General features: G+C 45.7%; 6 protein-coding genes across 6 annotated transcripts; all 6 read right to left on the reverse strand.

Moving 5' to 3' along the window:
• Positions 1-2,809: 2,809 nt before the first annotated feature.
• On the reverse strand, positions 2,810-3,592 carry M430DRAFT_18912 (hypothetical protein; the record flags this gene model as incomplete). Its single annotated transcript, XM_024863982.1, has 3 exons — positions 2,810-3,079; positions 3,127-3,404; positions 3,451-3,592. The coding sequence occupies 3 exons, from the start codon at positions 3,590-3,592 to the stop codon at positions 2,810-2,812; spliced, it is 690 nt and encodes a 229-aa protein (XP_024720659.1).
• A 2,088-nt stretch (positions 3,593-5,680) lies between these two features.
• On the reverse strand, positions 5,681-6,721 carry M430DRAFT_18914 (hypothetical protein; the record flags this gene model as incomplete). Its single annotated transcript, XM_024863983.1, has 4 exons — positions 5,681-5,784; positions 5,838-5,936; positions 5,988-6,245; positions 6,292-6,721. 4 exons carry the CDS (start codon positions 6,719-6,721, stop codon positions 5,681-5,683), a joined length of 891 nt encoding a protein of 296 aa, XP_024720660.1.
• Positions 6,722-6,960: 239 nt separating this feature from the next.
• Positions 6,961-7,588, reverse strand: M430DRAFT_18915 (hypothetical protein; the record flags this gene model as incomplete). Its single annotated transcript, XM_024863984.1, has 3 exons — positions 6,961-7,186; positions 7,241-7,515; positions 7,565-7,588. 3 exons carry the CDS (start codon positions 7,586-7,588, stop codon positions 6,961-6,963), a joined length of 525 nt encoding a protein of 174 aa, XP_024720661.1.
• Positions 7,589-9,157: 1,569 nt separating this feature from the next.
• M430DRAFT_27780 (hypothetical protein) lies at positions 9,158-9,739 on the reverse strand (the record flags this gene model as incomplete). Its single annotated transcript, XM_024865720.1, has 4 exons — positions 9,158-9,362; positions 9,415-9,479; positions 9,603-9,659; positions 9,710-9,739. The coding sequence occupies 4 exons, from the start codon at positions 9,737-9,739 to the stop codon at positions 9,158-9,160; spliced, it is 357 nt and encodes a 118-aa protein (XP_024720662.1).
• A 3,510-nt stretch (positions 9,740-13,249) lies between these two features.
• On the reverse strand, positions 13,250-14,000 carry M430DRAFT_101784 (hypothetical protein; the record flags this gene model as incomplete). Its single annotated transcript, XM_024860742.1, has 4 exons — positions 13,250-13,526; positions 13,576-13,785; positions 13,843-13,883; positions 13,935-14,000. Coding segments are annotated over 4 exons (594 nt in total), but the record flags the coding sequence as incomplete, so codon positions are not given.
• A 1,783-nt stretch (positions 14,001-15,783) lies between these two features.
• M430DRAFT_70482 (hypothetical protein) lies at positions 15,784-16,349 on the reverse strand (the record flags this gene model as incomplete). Its single annotated transcript, XM_024869496.1, has 2 exons — positions 15,784-16,200; positions 16,257-16,349. Coding segments are annotated over 2 exons (510 nt in total), but the record flags the coding sequence as incomplete, so codon positions are not given.
• Between the last annotated feature and the right edge of the window lie 201 nt (positions 16,350-16,550).

A 16,550-nucleotide genomic window follows, 5' to 3' on the forward strand; every position in this document is an offset into this window, starting at 1 on the left:
TGGGAGATCTTGAAGAGAAGGGAGGATAAACTGTAGCTATCTGTGGGATAGTAGCATAGTGTCGTAAATATACTCGAGTACTGGGTTCTTGCGCGGATTCATCATTAGAAGAACCCTCGTTCTCTGTTTCTTATTGCTCTGTGAGCATCTTCTAAGCCGGTGTCAGAGTGTTGTTTTCTGATCTGGATATTTCCAGGCTATAGGCTTCTTGGAAGGAAAGGTAGTTATCCTGCTAATATCCTGCTGAATACCTCATTAGTAATTAAATTATCTCTGTGGCCTTATGATACTACCTGTTTCTATATTAAAGCAGCAATACTGAGGGGTGCCACGATCTAAGCAGGAAACAATAGTAGAGGGTGACTGGGGAGGTATTGAGGCAGATAAGTCGTCATCAAGGTACGAGTCTATCCACAACACGACTAAAGGAAGATAGCACAGGAGAGTCCAAGGTAGGAAGGCTGGATATATATAGGTAGAAAAGAAAAAATAGAGCAGTGAGGCTGTAAAGTAGATCAAAGGGAAGGGCGGCTTAACATACCTCGTCGTGGGAACACAAGATGCGTAGGGGGTTACAGGGTTACGGGTACAGCATTCTCGGCCTAGGAACGCACCCCCCTACGACGTAGTTGATTGGCGAACAGAAAGTGTGCAAAATTGCGATGATGTATACAGCGCCTCGCCCCTTGCTGCCTCGGTGTGCTGATCTCACTAAAGAGCCAGCTTCTGCCGTAGCCCGCGCAAGGCTACTTAAACGGTGAACAAGATCACATTGGGCAGCCGTGCGGATAGACCTCTTTTACTTGGCTAATACCTCAGATCATCGGCTCATGCTTTCGAATGCGGCTAATGCAGAACGAGATTCAGACTCTCAACTGTGCACCTCGACTCTCCTGCTATGCTCGAATATACGAATGTGATGACCGTGGCTGCTTGTTTGGCAGTCGGTAGGCTCTTGACCCGTATCTTGGATTTCTAGCTCATAATTCGGAAGTGGTTAGTGCGGGCAGCTATGCGAGAATGAGAGGTCCTCCAACAATATCCAGACACTCTCAGCCACCTTTGTATACTATCCATGCTCTAGTAGTAGCTCAGAAGTACAGCGGAGAAATAAATTTAACATGGAATAGCATGTATTAGTGTCTCCTGTGCTTCTATATCTGATATATTAGTATTAGCAGGTGAATAAAACTAGTAAACTGATCGCCCGGTATTGGATAACCTGTCTCACAACCGGCTGGGGACGAGAACTCTATCTTCCAGAGGCCGAATTAAATGAAATGCGTGAGTACAGCGTTGAGATCCTTCCTCTCCTTTCGTAGGGATCTCTTCCGTCATCTTATAAGCTGAAGAGAAATATTCCCCAGAACGAATGTGGCACTAAATGACCCTTCGAAACGCGTCTCTCTGAATACACCGGTCAAGTCACTTGCATCGCTGAAGATATGCCCGGCTATCTTGATGTCGGTTTCAGATCTAGCAGTCAATATCTGAGTGTCCCAACGCTTCTCCAATGCAGTTTCTTCTTCCATATAATTATCTCTACGTCTGTCGTCCACTATAAACTTCACGGTTAGCAAAACTTGATCAATAAACACTGTCAGTCTAGGGAATTCCTATGGAGAGGCAATCTAGTAGCAAAATGTACTTACAGGCGGTATTCCATCCCAATCCTATCCGTAAAATCATCCTGAAGATCCTTAGCCCAAGGGTCATTTGACACCTGCCCAGTTAGTAAGGACGCCCACTTCTTCCAGTAGGACTGCCTATAGTGAGTCGGCGGCGAATGATCGAAGTAGAGAGCCTCTCGGCGTAATTGAATACATTTTTGTGATGCCCTCGAGAAATGGCCATGGTTGCGTCGCGTCCGTATCTGATGCCTTGCAAGGTTCTCTACCGTCGTCCATGCAAAAATTATGAAAGGCTAGTGCCAACGAGGCGTCTGAGCTCCCACAGGTCATCAATCGCTGACCCGCCCTCAAGAACGTGATTCTTTAGCTTTAGAAACTCGCCAGTGTATAGCCAAGACACAAAATCGGCAAATAGCGACGGCTTGCTCGAGATTGACATCCCCTTTAACCTTACCTTCTCCTGCTTGCCAGCAAAGATCTCTACCGTTTCGCTGTATATAACGACCCTACTATGTATCAAAACCATACCCTTAAAACCATGCAGAAGACAGGACTTACTGCTATAGCTCGATGTTTCTCAACCAAAGCTCGGCGTTCATCATGAAAAGCCTGCTTCTCGCACTTGGCCTTCGTCTTGTGGGCATTAAAAAATCTGCATGTGGACCTACTTGCTTTTCTCTTTGGCATAGCATGTCGAACGGCTGTGAATTGACCTCAAAGCCCAAGGTTATGGCAGCAGCGAGGCTTTTTAGTGTTGGAGAAGCCTAACGATGAGGCTAGAAAGGGATTTGCGAAATGAGAACGTAGAAATAATCAGCCTGCAGAAGCAAAAGTTCACATCCTTTCAGGAGATATTATTTGAAAGAACAACATGCGAGATGCGAGATGAAAAGGTTCAAATCAATAAGCAAAGCGTATGGCGCTAAATTCAGTCACGTGAATTTACCTCCATCATTTGGCCTATCAACCTTTCGCCTCCAGAACCACGTGTCGTCTCGCTTAATCAACAAAAAGGGGTTACCCTAATCAACTCATGAATGTGAGATGTACTAGACTATATTGTACAATCTACTAATGTACTGATACAACGCGCAAAGGATAACAACCAGTATCAACCAATCCCCAGCATAGAATATTACTGCGCACAAACACAAATATTGCTCCTAAGGTACAAAACCTCAAGAAGACATTAACTTGGAATGGGGATTGTGGAGGGTAATGTTATTGGCTCCCACTTTCTGTGAAGTCAATAAATGACGGAGGTCCATTCGATCTCGGATTGATGGCAAGGATAATTTTGAGTTCCTATCGGCAGTCGGGAGGATTGCTTTGTAAATACCAGACCGATCTTGTGTAACCGGGGTCGCTCGTGGACTTGTTAGTGGGGTTTTCGATTGTTGTCCCGCTTCATGGCGTTTTTTCTTGCCCCGACGATTCTGAAACCAATTCTATTTAAGCATTAGCAAATGTACAGAGTCGGGCGTTGGCTACCAACAGAAACCGTGTGAAGTTCGAGGCCCAAATCACGAGAATACTCCTTCTTCATGTCAGTCTTAGGATAAGGGTCCTTTTTAAATAATCTCTCCAATGAGCGTGTCTGTTCCTCTGTTAATCTTGTATACACCTTGCTAGGTTGGTCTTTCGTTTGACTACCAAAAGCCGTCGGTGTATTGGCATTGATAGGTGAGGTTTGTAAGTGACTCGTATCAACGTGTGCCGTTCGGGTGGCCACTGGGGATTCCACTTTTGATGCTCGCGAAAGGGAGGGAACATCTATATTCTTATTAGCTCAAATTATCTTACATGATGTAATCATTACTTGCCAGTATGTTCGCATCCTTGATAAGGCGTAGGTGCTTGAGTAAGAGAAAAGAATCCCCAGGACTGGGAGCCCATGCCATTTCTTCGATATCCCAGGTCGTGTACGACCATCTCACCATAGGGCAACGTTGTATCGGCATAAGGAAGACCGATTCTGTCTTTAGGTATCGTTCGATCCACGGTGCCGTGTGGGACTGGAGGGGGCAGTGTGATCGAGAGGCTTGCCTGGTTGTGCGCCTGAATATCTCATCAGTGTGCAAAATTCTTCGGTCAATACCAGTGTGTTTTACCATTCCTATATCATTATTTATCCAGATTTAATGGGTAGGTAATCATGGATATGGGCAAAGACAGCCAGTAGTTGACGCGATGGGTCGAGCACTTCCCAGGGACAACAGCAAATTAGGGCGTAGGTTGCATAGGAAGAGAAGTAGGCGCTTGCCATAAACTGGTTCCTCGGCGGTCGTTATATGCCGTGTTAGACTCCATACAGAGTGGCTGCTGGTTCCCCACTCCCCTCTCATCGATCCAGGTCAAGGCCGCGGTGGCTCCGTGCCGTTGTTCTATTGACACATACGGTTATAATCCCGGTCAACACTTCCAAAGCGAGATGGCTATTTGTTAATCGATGTGACAGACGGGAAAGTGTACATATACGACGCCTAGACCCAAGGGATAGAGGGGACTAGGGTCGACTTACTGAGAGGAGTATAACTATTGAGGACGGCCAAGTGCTGCTATAGGGATCCATCTCTCCGCATTAACAATGCATCATGTGGTTTGTTCAAATACGGTAGTGAGATCTGTGTTGGAAGGCACTCGCAGGAGTTACCGGAAGTTTATATATACCGCACAAAGTAATGCAGGTAGGGAGATGTAAAAGATCGTCGATCTATTTAATATATTGCATGAACATGTGAATTTGTGCCCCTAACACTGAAATTTGCAAGCCTTGTAATATACATACAACTCGATGGCCTGCTACGTTCTTCCTCGAACCTCCGTTTATTTGCCTTATTTCTCACTATATCGCCTTTAAAACTTTGGGAAAACTCCTATCTCGTCTTTGTATTGTCCCACTTTGGTTTGCCTGGACGAACATACCAACTTCCAACAGACAAATAAGCGTGCAAAAATGCCCACCTCCTATTGTGTTCTGTCCCTTGTATAATTCCGTATATAGAACTTCCAACGTGTCTAGTTTCTCCATTCGTTTGTCAAGCGACAGATATTCCGACCGAAATATGCTCCGGTTCAGGATAGGATGGATTCGAGCGCACTAGGGGGATGAGGATGTTTGCCATGGCGGAGTAGGCTTGTTGAGATAGTCCAGTACGCAGGAGGGACTAGGAATTATAGGGTCTAATATAACGTCAGTAATGTTTGCTCCATACAGTCAGGGTATTTTGACCTGTTGATAAATTTCTTTCACTTGAGGTTACCCTTCAAAGTATTTGCAAACTTGGCAACGCGCGTTTGGTGTCTCATCAAATAAGAATTGGCCAACAACTGACTTGAACTCACACAATCCTCCCTAAATTCTGAAACGGGATAATCCTGAAGGGTGTAGACATCTTTGCGTTGATATCGTCGGCGATCTGCTTTGGGGGCATATTTGATTTCAAACTTGGAAGGCTCCATTGTGACGTCCAGCTGCCCAGGGTCGGTAGGTATAGGTCCATTTGTCGTAGTATCTCCTCCGCCTTGTCAATATTCTGCAAGCCATAGACGTCGTTGTCGTAATAAGAGAGGCTTCAGAATGCTATTTAGATGGAGGCCATCGTCTAGATAAAAGCTTCGCGCGAATCTCTCGATTTTGAAAAGGGAAATGTAACAAGTAGAGCAGCAGATCGGTGATAGAAGGAGGAGAAATCATACTTTGAGCTAGACATTCAAGAGATGATAGTAATGAGTCCGTGGCAAGAAGGGAGGAATGGTATTCGAACTCTAAGCTAAAGGGGGCTCTGCGCCCTTATATCTCCGCCTCTGCCGTGTAACAGATTGAAAACGGGGCAGAGGGGCAAACACGCCAGATTATTAATGGTCTGGACTTTGGAGACAGTTGTGGCTATTGGACTATTATTACTACTGACTATTTCGGTGCACACTATATTGTTATCCGTGACTTTGAGCCCAGTTTGCGTAGATTGACACAGGCATTACCCAGGCCCGTAACAATCCAAGCCTTGGTCAAAGTAAAATTGAGCCGTTCCTGCCCACTTCTTGCCTCAGCCCGCTTTTGGCGTATTGATGCCACTTCTTCCATACCATGGTACGTAAACCTCTATATCCCCTGTCCTCACCGGCGTGGCTGTCGCCGGCATCTTCGATGCTGGTTACCGTTAAATCTCGGGAGCCCATCATGAGGCTACCATAGACTGGTACCATTTGCAAAGAAGGACAAGACTTCAGGGTTTTCTCTAGGTGTGTCACCTTGGCCCACTCCATCTTTTGTTTCCTGCACGTCGATACATTCCTCAGCAGCTGTAGACTTAAATCAGTTGAATGTTGTTATCGAAGACACGCGCGAAGTACCCGTTATTATATCGTCTTCCAATACGCCGTATTCGTAGTCAACCAAGCCGTGCTTTGCAATGCCGTCACACAATTCAACCAAGTGTTGTGCCATATCCTGGATACATTGGCGGCACAACGAGCCGTATTGATGGTGTAATGACTGGCTTAGTTCGAAGTCATCCTTCTGCTTCTGAAACACCGCAAGCCAGGCGTTGTTAAATTGCTTCCAGAGTTGCATTCGATCTGCGTGTAGAGGAGCATTGTCGATGTGAAGACCTTGACCATCAGCTTGTAGACTCTAACAAAAAGCTCGAACTCTCACCGAGATCCTCGACGCTCGTTAATAGCCGCTCCGACACTTCTAATAGCAACTGGCTTGCATGATCCAGGCGGCCATCGCCGATATACAGAAATACATGGCGTATGACTGTTCGAAGCTCTTCATATGGGCTTACCATGTCTGCGGCCAGAGGTTGAGGTTCGACGGCGTGCACCACAGGAGGATGAAAACAACCTGTTCCTTGGGTATCCGGTAATGGCCATTCATGGACTGAACTCTGGAGGGCTTGCGTCGACGCATTCCAAGGTAGACTCAGATCATACGCGTCGAAGTTCTGCCGTGGTTGGTGTGAAGTTTCGAACCGCCCGGCGCCAGCTTGGTGTTGGGTCAGGTATGCCAAGGGGGCTCCTATCCTTCCGCCGGCATGCTGTCCCTTGAGAGGGTTTAAATGGTACTGCCCGCAATCTGCCATGGCATGCTGTAGTCTCTCATGCTCAAAGGATGGCAAGATTGCTTATGGATTTGGGGCAACAGCTAACATCCGACGAAGGCTATTGGCGTATGACTGATACGTCTGCTGGACGGGCCGAGGGTCTAACGTTACACAAATACTACTTCTAGGGACATGCCTTTCTCCTTCACTAGTATATTTGGGGTCACAGGCAGAAGTACGGATGCAAACATATGACAATTCTCAGGGCTAACTTCTACCTAACGAAGGCTAGATTTCACACCTCTCCGGGACGATTGTTCCATTTGGATCCAGTCACTGAGAGCAGCGTTGTGCCTTCGCTCGGCCTCCACCATACTTTCTTCCTTCGCCTTGATGGCGTCCGGGGATTCTCTTATGACCTTAGCGTTTTCCTCCTTGAGCTTTGTAAAAGTCTTCCGAATAGCATCATCTGCGAAGCGGCCCATGTGCCACGAGACACCCACTCTGCTTTGTGGAAGTCAGTAATGCAGTTTCCCTCCTCGAAATAGAAGACATTACATCCGCCTTCCGTCAACTATCTGTTCATTTGTCTCCCCGACCGCTGTAAAGCCAATTGCCATTTTAAATACCACATCTGCTATTATACTGACATACGCCTCTCGCGTATGAATCCGCACAGAATCCGGTATTTGCGGTATGTACTCGAGCCCAGTAATCGTATTCTCAGAGGTGGCAGTCTCAGAAGATGCAGTCTCTGCGGAAATAACGGAGACGACAAGTCCAAACGGAGACATGCCCGGGTGCCATGCAAGTGTGCCATCGTAGTCACGGTACTGGGTGCGGCAGATTAGTAGTTGCATAGATGTACAGCGAGATAAATACCGGATCTTGGTCTGGGCTCGTCATCTTCATCGGAGGGTCGTCGAGAATGTAAGGTGGCCTGTTTATGAATTCGAACGGATATAGGACGAAAGCAGATCTAGCAAGCTATATGATATGGCATCCGATCAGCCGATGATCGCGCCTGGGGGTGAGACCCATCGTTTCCTTGGCATCTAGGAGGACTCGGGCCAGCAAGCTCCTCAATGCACCTTGATCATAACCAACACGAAGCTAGCGATCACATTCAAATTGAAGCTTAGAGCCACTAACTACTAATGCCACTCGTGCACACTCTGCGTTAGACTCTGTGCTGTGTGCCAAAATGTGGCCTGGGCTGGTCCATGATGTGACCTGCAGGAAATCAATGCATGTGAGAGGAGCCACCGACCATCTTTGGGATACCCTGATATATCAGCTCAACGTTAGCCATGGGCTCTGCAAGTCCGCATGCGACTAATATAAGATGATTACCAGGTGGTGGGAAACCTGCATCCTTATATGTCGATGCAAGGTACTTAGTCAATGAGGAGGGTGGCCTGTTCTTAGGGGCTTATCCTTAAAATGATAAGTCAAATACTCCATTTTATACATTTGGGAGCGAGCCAATAGAGACTGGCTCTCGGGGAACGGGACAGTACAAATATGAACTATGATATAGACGCTGAATTACTCACTATTCGAAAATGCAACTGTAGATTAGGAAGAAAGAATACAAAGGGTTAATTACAGCCTCCCCATTCCACACAACCAGGGAGATATCTCGCGCCACCATGTCCACAGCCAAGATATTTCCCGGTCGCGGGCTCCGCCCATTTCAAGATCCCTTTGTTCTCTGACCGGCTCCCCGTGTATACTGGAGACGCTAGGCTAGAAGGTTAGAAAGCCTTATAATGTTTTGCACACTTGACCCTACCGACAGTTCGAGGGATACCTCCGATCCTAACACCAATATCGTGTAGCTGAGTGGGGGTAGTCCACACCATGATAGTTCAAAGACCCGGAAAGCAGTTGTACCGAGATGTACGAAATCAGTGCCAACATAGATGAGCCAGGGGCTGTGTGTCGTCTGTTCTCGCAGCGCTACAGATCGATTGCTTCAGACTCGGATAGCTTCCAGGTACGGCGATCTGTGCCATGGAGATCAGCTGGCTCGTTACCAACCATTATCGCTCGCTGTCCGGGTGGCCGGCGCTAAAGTCTTTATTACTTGAGTTTTGTGCTGCCACAAAACTCAAGCAACAAAGGGCTTAGCGCCGTTCCCCACCGGACCGATCGCCGTACTTAGAAGCTATCCGAGCTCTGGAGCAAGCTGCATACCCCAATTTCCATGGCTGAACCGCTCGGAGCCACTGAATAATGAATGTGGTTGATATCATTATACTCGGGGATCATGGAGTTGGTAAAACAGCATTGTTAGTACAGTGCGAGCTAATAGAAGTTCTCGAACCTTAGGATCAATTGAAATCCGGGTCTTTTGGGACAGATATCTAAGTTTATTCATGAGGGTTACGGTGGGGCAGGGATCTCAGCTGCAAGGCTGCTAAGTATGAAGAGGTTCTCGGTTTCATTAGGGTCAAGGATATAGATGGCTGTTTACTTTTGGACCCAGGCACAGAGAGCGTCCGTGTACTCCTCTAGGGCGTCTTGCATTCTGCTTCGTTTTAGCTCAATCGCATCCGGATCCTTCTTTGCCACTAAGGCTTCGCGGTATGTCTTCTCTTCATGGTGTAACTTGTCTAGTGTCTCCGAAATACTGTCGTCTGCTATGTCGTCCTTGCATTTCGAAACACCTACGCGGCTACGTTAATGTCAGTATTGCTACGTCCTTGTCGAAAGAAGGAAGACGTTACACCAGGGTGCCGTTAATGTTCATTTCATTTTTCTCCCTAACCGCTGTGAATTTAACTGCTATATCCTATATCTTATTAGAGAATTCATTATCGTCACTGTTATATACTCTTCCTCTAACGACTCGGTTGATAGTTTGTGTATAGGGATAAAAGGCAAGGAGAAGCAGCGTATTCCTAAACTAACAGACAAGCATGAAAGGATTTTTATCCTTACACAATGTAAGCGTGTTTTTACATGCGGACACCTAAAGCATGAAAAGTTAGTAATTGCATAGCTATTCAGTGGAAACCTTACACAGTTATGGCGTGGTCGTTCCACGCTCATCGGGGGCTTGGTTAAAAACGTGTTTGCTGGGGAATGGGGAAATTGCCACAGAAGTTGAACGAAATGGTATATAAGTTAAAGGGTTCGACAAGCCATTCATATACCCGTTCAGCCCGAGCCAGTACCAGGCCTCCGACCAACAAGTAGCCTTGGACCGATGAGATCTACCATGTATAGCTCCACGAATGTGGCCTAGTGGAAGAATGATGCGCCCTAACATGAGGTGGGAAAATTAACCAACAATCCATATACTACCCTGCTAGGTGGGCTGGTTTCCCATTACCCATAAAGAGGCTATCTTCGCACTCCCGCATGGTGACCATTCGAACCATCTAGAGGTGAACAAAGGCAGCCGTGACTTGCGTCATTTTTTGGCATTGTGTTGACACTATTTTGCTTCTACTGCCTACAGATGTGTGACCTCACCCAAGTCGAATATGAGTGTGGTCATATTCGATTTATATTCCGGGCGTGGTGCACGAATTATAAAATGACCCATAAACGCTGCTACCTACCTCCGGTCGTGGCGATTGAGTTTAGGTAGCTTGCTCTATTCTACATTAACTGACATCTATATTTACTACGGCCATAGATTAGACAAGCATTGTGGAGACTGCTCTGCGCCTGAGTGCTATGTTAATTACTGGATGAAGGGATACGCTAAAAGAATTAAAGAGAACGGCAGCACGAATACATCGTCTGTCTTAGTGAGAGCGCAGCGTTGATCGTAGATGCGACTTTTAAATCATGGCTGTTACAGCCAAAAGTTACTTTGGTGGGTTTTATTAACTTGATTTTTACCACTGTTGGCTTATCAAAATTACAATTTCAGGCTGGCCTGGCGTGGGTTCCGCCTAAGAAACGCGAAGACACTGTAAAACATTAATAACATACGTTTTCTAATTATTGCCGTTACAAGTGCTTACTATACTTCCTCTAGTTTCGTGAATTTGCTGCTGTCTCAAAAGACGAGCATATCGGAGCTGTTTAGGATATTGCCTGCCTTATAAATCTAGGCGGTCGTCACTCGCGTTTCAGGCAGATCCTACAGAGATCCTTTTAAACGCGCAACCATTTATATACACGCTTGAAGTTTATAGTACGGTCGAGAATCTTTAGTATAGAAGTAGACAAGGACTTTAGTAGCGACTAGAGCCGTATTATGTATGTAATAATAATAGTGACATTTTGTACTTAGGAATTAGAGTGATGTACGGTAAAGAGAGCGGCTATAACGAAGAACCTTATATAGAAAAGAGTGTTAGGGATAATATTTTAAAAAATCTTAATAGTCTTTGATTCTTTTATTCTATCTTAATATCTTGCTTAGGTATCGTTAAAGCGTTTACGTTCTGTCGTAGTAAGACTCTAGAGTATATTTAGCCTATAGAGAGTTAGAAGTAGGTTTTTAAGAGTAATTAACGAGTCGTATATAATAGAAAACCGATATCGCTTTACGTTAACCTCTTCTTGTTAGACTAGAGTAAGGCGACGACTATTGTATATAATAAGGTATATATACGACAAGGCGATTATCGTGTTGTAGAGGCTATAGACAGAGCTAAGCTTCTACTAAATATCTACGACAGTTATAAGGAGATTAGTAATAATAGGAATCTAGGTAAACAAGACGATTTTAAGGTACGTATTTAGTGATATACCCTTACTTAGGTCCGCTAGGAAACCGCTAGTTACTAACTTAGTCTGGTCTATTTAGCTGCCTACCGCCTCCTCTATAGCCCTTATAGTAACGTTATTTTCTGAGTACATAGTAACAGGAAGCTAGAGCTATAATTAAAGACACTTGTAAAAATATTTAAAAAGTAAGTAAGCGAATAAGAGGGCTATTTAAAGATACTACTACGCGTCCTGTAGTACTAGAGACTAAAGCCTCTTGAAGAGGTTACTAAGGATATTCGGAAAGAGCTAATAAAGGAAACACTAGAGCGTAAAGACTCTGCTGTAACAGAAAGGCCGATAGTAAAGACCGCTACTACTGCCTGGCTATACTATACGCTATATAGAGATACAAACCTTAAAATATATATAAGAAGCTCGTATAACCGGCTTTAGATACCTCTCTTACGCGCGGCGTATAGGCTTAATCCCTCTCTAACTAACTATCTATAGTCGACGTGTGTTGTATTGTTGATTTCCCCTACTTAATTAGATTAGTAGTGTTGTCTCGGACGGTCCTAATAAAAGAATGTGTTAGTCCTAGTAGATAATTAATTTAAAGGGCGTAGTAGACACCTTACTTGCTTTTATCTCGGTTTGTAGCGCCTTGTTAGCTGCCGGCTACTACTGTACTATTAATTACAGAAATCTACGTATAGCTATAAAGACTTTAGTATAAGGATTTGATTTATAAAATAAGGGAGGTATATTATCGTCCCTTTATATTCCTAAATCTCCTTGTGTTGTTTTGTATACTGTCTAGACTTAAATCTCTAGGCTAACTTTAAAATAGTATCTTAAAGCTCGCCTAGTACTTGCTTAGATCCTAATATAAAACACTGTTTATTGTTACAGAACTGTAAAGTAGACTCTAGTAGGCTCGTGCTGTGTTACTTATCTAGATACTGAATTCGGTAGTAGAGGTCGAAATAGTTAACGTCTAAAAGTGATGCGAGAGCTATTTAGATGTCTAAGGGCGTAGACTAAGGACGGTGATTAGATATATGGCTAGAGCTACTAGTAAGTATAGGAGAGAGAGGTATACCGTAAGCTCCTAGTTGTGCTATTAGGAAAGGGCAAAGTCTAAGGGACCCTATAGGGTAAGGTGTACAAGGTAATAGAAAGACAGAGCTATCTCCTAGTAAAAGAGGGAAGCTACATGCCTATATATGCCTAACTACTCTAACATATTCCTCTGCCGTGCTAATGTACGTACAGCTAAATGTAGTAGACTATAGCTACGAGCAGTCTGGCCGGCGATAGCTTGCATAAGGGAAGTCACTGGTCAGCACCTAGTTGACATGGCCAAGTTTCATCACGGATCACGATAAGGGAAGCACTGGGCTAGCACAGGTATTGAACATAGCTTCAAATTTAATACACTATGCTTCGTACAGAATCATATCAATTCAACGTATTGCGCGCCTAGCATACAGAACGGAACAGAATTCCTGAACCAGTTCGCCCTTGAAAAGGAATTTGCCTACTCCGCCGGCCCATATGTGTACAACAGTCGGCATATTTACCACCATAGATTATACAATTTCCAGTATCTCAGTTAAAGACTAGAGGCTTCTGCGCGTGCACGGCATAACTATGGTTCATGAGCGTTGCCATATGAATATTGTTGATCGACTCACAAAATTTGATAATGGGTGGCGCGCCCTCTGCGATTGCAAAGCTCAAGTTCATGTCGTAGATAGGCAAGAAAGACTGTTATGTTATCAGGGTGCCACTGAAAGCTGTTAGCAATAAGGTGTAGCATACGTGTGTGTCAGGAAAACATGCCTTTAGAACCTTAGAAAGTATCCTCGCAGAGAAATCGAAGACCCCCTAATGCAGTCTCGCTTGATTGTATCGGCCAAGCTGAGTCTTTCTACCTACTGGGACTGTTATTTTCTCCAGTTTGACGTTCACAAATCCAGCCTCTGTCAACCACCCCGCAATATTCGAGGCTACATCAAAGCTCATGCCGGTCTCTTCGCCGGCCTTGACGAATGTATTTGCCCAGTCAGAGAATGCAGGTATAGGCACGGGGCCTGAAGGATCAAACGGTAGTATATGAATACTAGGCTCGGCTACCTCCAGCCAGCCACCTGGTTCGAGCGATCTAATAATGTGTTAATACGCAATGGGAAGAATATACGAAGAGTGTTCACCTAAAGCATTTGGCAATTAAACTCGGCCAGTCTTCAACACACCCAAGGAGGTCGCGCATATGTATCATGTCGTACGTCTTCACTTCTCTGTATACACTTGCATTAAAGTTGTCCATGATGAACTTGACATTAGGAGGTACCCAGCTGGGCTGGATTTGTGAGACGTCGGTCCCAATGACAAATGCCGAAGGATACAAGTAGCCCATGTCACTAAGATCCAATTATTCAGCATTGTGTAGATGGGTGGCGAGAGAAGCGCGGACATACATAGACCAAATTCCCGTACCTGTGCCCATGTCCAGTATGCGCTGCATTATGTATTTAGCAATGGGAGGTCTCTCGTGGTGGAAGCGACTCACTTGTGGATTTCGAAGCGGGATAGTAGTCAAACGCCCCTTGAGGGCCTGCCTCCACACCTCATGACTATTATAAGCTGGTTAAGAGGCAACTCAAGTTCAAAAGTAGAGGTCCACTCACCAAAAGTCTAGTAGATCCATCCCACGGTCGTCGACGGGGGCATAGCCGTACCACCTTATAAACTGTCAACTGCGATCAAAGAATCCGGGAGAAATTCGAACCATACTTATGATATATTCTGTCATCTTCTTCACATGTAACCTCACTCCAGCTCTCAGCAGGAGCTGTTTCAATAGAGGCGGTGCTGTCGCAGTATGCGGAATCGATTTCATAATGTGCATCGACTTCAAACTCTGCCCCAGACTCTCTAGCCATCCAAATGCCATTCTCTGACTCGTTAGAAAAGGTTGAATAGCTTTCAGTGGCAGTGCCTTCCGCAGCTACCTGCTGGCATATCCAGCCCTGAATATCGGCTATATCTGTTAGTTGTGGGCTGAGGCAAAGGGGTGGAAGTCCATACCGTGAGGAATCATGGCTCTCAGGAAGTCACGTCTCGATGCGTTTCCCACAGCGAAGCAAAACGCCAATGTGGTCGGAGAGCGTAGAAGCAAGGCAAACTTGCAGATAAGGCAGACCGTAAGGTAGACATGGCGCGAGACTTCTTAAGTGTCCCAGCCACTACGCGTGTATCGAGATTTGCTCTGCCGAGAATAGATCCGCGTCTGGCCCGGTCTCAGGGGATCGTCAGTGAGGTAACAGTGGAGAAGCTGTTGGAGATGGGCTCATGAAATGATCCGTCTTCCCCGGCAGCATGGGCTCATTGGCGGAGCTGTGATGGTGCTGCCGGTTCTGGGTGGCTTCGACCATCCTGTGTCCCAGATAGGGGGAAATACGACCCGTGTATCAACATGCAGTGCACTAGCTCAAGGACGAGGGGAAGGACGTGGAGTCTCAGCGGAAATAATATGATATTCATGATTTATAAAGAGGTACACTGCATTCGTGGCCATTATCCATATATATAAGGCATGGCTCCCTTATTGGGTACCACGAAGACCCGGCTTGATTTGTCTGCCGCTTCCCTAATAATACTTCCTTCTCGTAGAGATAGTATGCTAGTTTTCCCTCACTGGACGAATCATGGAATCGAACAATGACATGTTTGTTGGATCTTTGCTTTGCTACATACTCCTTCATTGGAGCGCACAATAGACGTAGTTTGCCATAGAAGTCAGAAACCTCGACTGTGGTCGCTTCGCGAGCGCGGTCCAGTAGACGACAGAATGGCGGAGTTCCCCCTTGGTTGTTAATATAGTGGAAGCAGATCTGATCATGTACTTACCATCAAGTATATAGTCGGGAATAAGGCGGTAGCCTAACTGTTGCTCGACTTTTCTCATCTCGAGGATACTGGATGGCTCCCAGTGCGCTCTTTCGTCTGGCTTCATTCGATTCCACAGGTGGTAGAGCGTACTAGAAGCATTGCCTCCGGTCAACACGTCAAACCAGCAAGTCATTGAGAAAATGGAGCGCAGTGTGGGTGATATTATAGGAAGAACAAGATGGTTCGGAGCCGAACAAAGGACAAACGAGGGTATAAGTACAGTTGTAAGAGAGATGCGCTGCACAGACGACCGCCCACCATGCCAACTTCAAAAGAAAAGCACATGTACATGGATTAGAAAAAAACAAAAGGCAGAGAAATCATTCCGTCCTAATTCCACACACCCAGCCTGGTATCCAATGCAACGCCCAGAGGATTGGTTGGATCCAATCTGTCTGAGATTGTTTGATCGCCGTTGTTGAATCTTCAGTGGTACAGGAAGGGGCGTCTCGACCCGCTCCCATCTCCCTCAGAAGATTAATGCAAGCTCCATCAAAGCCTTTGGCATCGACTGCGGACGTCTCCCAAAATATAGCACCATGTTCGTCTGCTAGTTGACGCCCTTCTGTTTCTAAGACCTCTCGTGGCCGTTTATCAGCCTTGTTACCAACAATTGCGATCAGTCTCGTCGGAGTAGTTGGAAACTGTTTGTAGAGATTCAATAGGAAGGCATGCACAGCATATAGCTGTTCTCGGACAAGGCAAAAGGTTGACGCATCAGAAATATCATAAACAAAGACTATTCCTCTGCAGTTCCTAGTCCACTGGTCTCGTAAATGGTCGTTGCAGCATTCGGAGCCGCCAGTGTCAACGAAATGTACGGTGCAAAGATCTCCATCAACTGCGATGCGCGTGCAATGCGAGTCTTCGATTGTAGGTTCGTACTATAGGCAAAATAGTGAGTTTCGCCCTTTGTAGTGGTGTGGGACTGGATTCTCACGGGTAGGTCAAAGGGGTTGAGGCCACAGGATCGCAATATCAGGGACGTCTTTCCAACTCTCGGCGGCCCAAATACTCCAATAATATGATGCATCTTCGCCATATGGTGTATCAGCGCGATAAAGAAATGTACCACCAAGGGTGTAGAACGTAGGTTGGATATGGTTGGATAAGGAAAGTAAGGCAACCAGTATGGCTGGTGAAGGATGCATTTGCTGGCTGCCTTGTGCGGCGGCGGCTTTTTATATATCGAGCATGACTGTTATCGACGTTGGGGGTCGGGATGCATGACAGA

Source organism: Amorphotheca resinae (assembly GCF_003019875.1).
Source record: "Amorphotheca resinae ATCC 22711 unplaced genomic scaffold M430scaffold_6, whole genome shotgun sequence".
Classification (NCBI taxonomy): Eukaryota; Fungi; Ascomycota; class Leotiomycetes; order Helotiales; family Amorphothecaceae; genus Amorphotheca; species Amorphotheca resinae.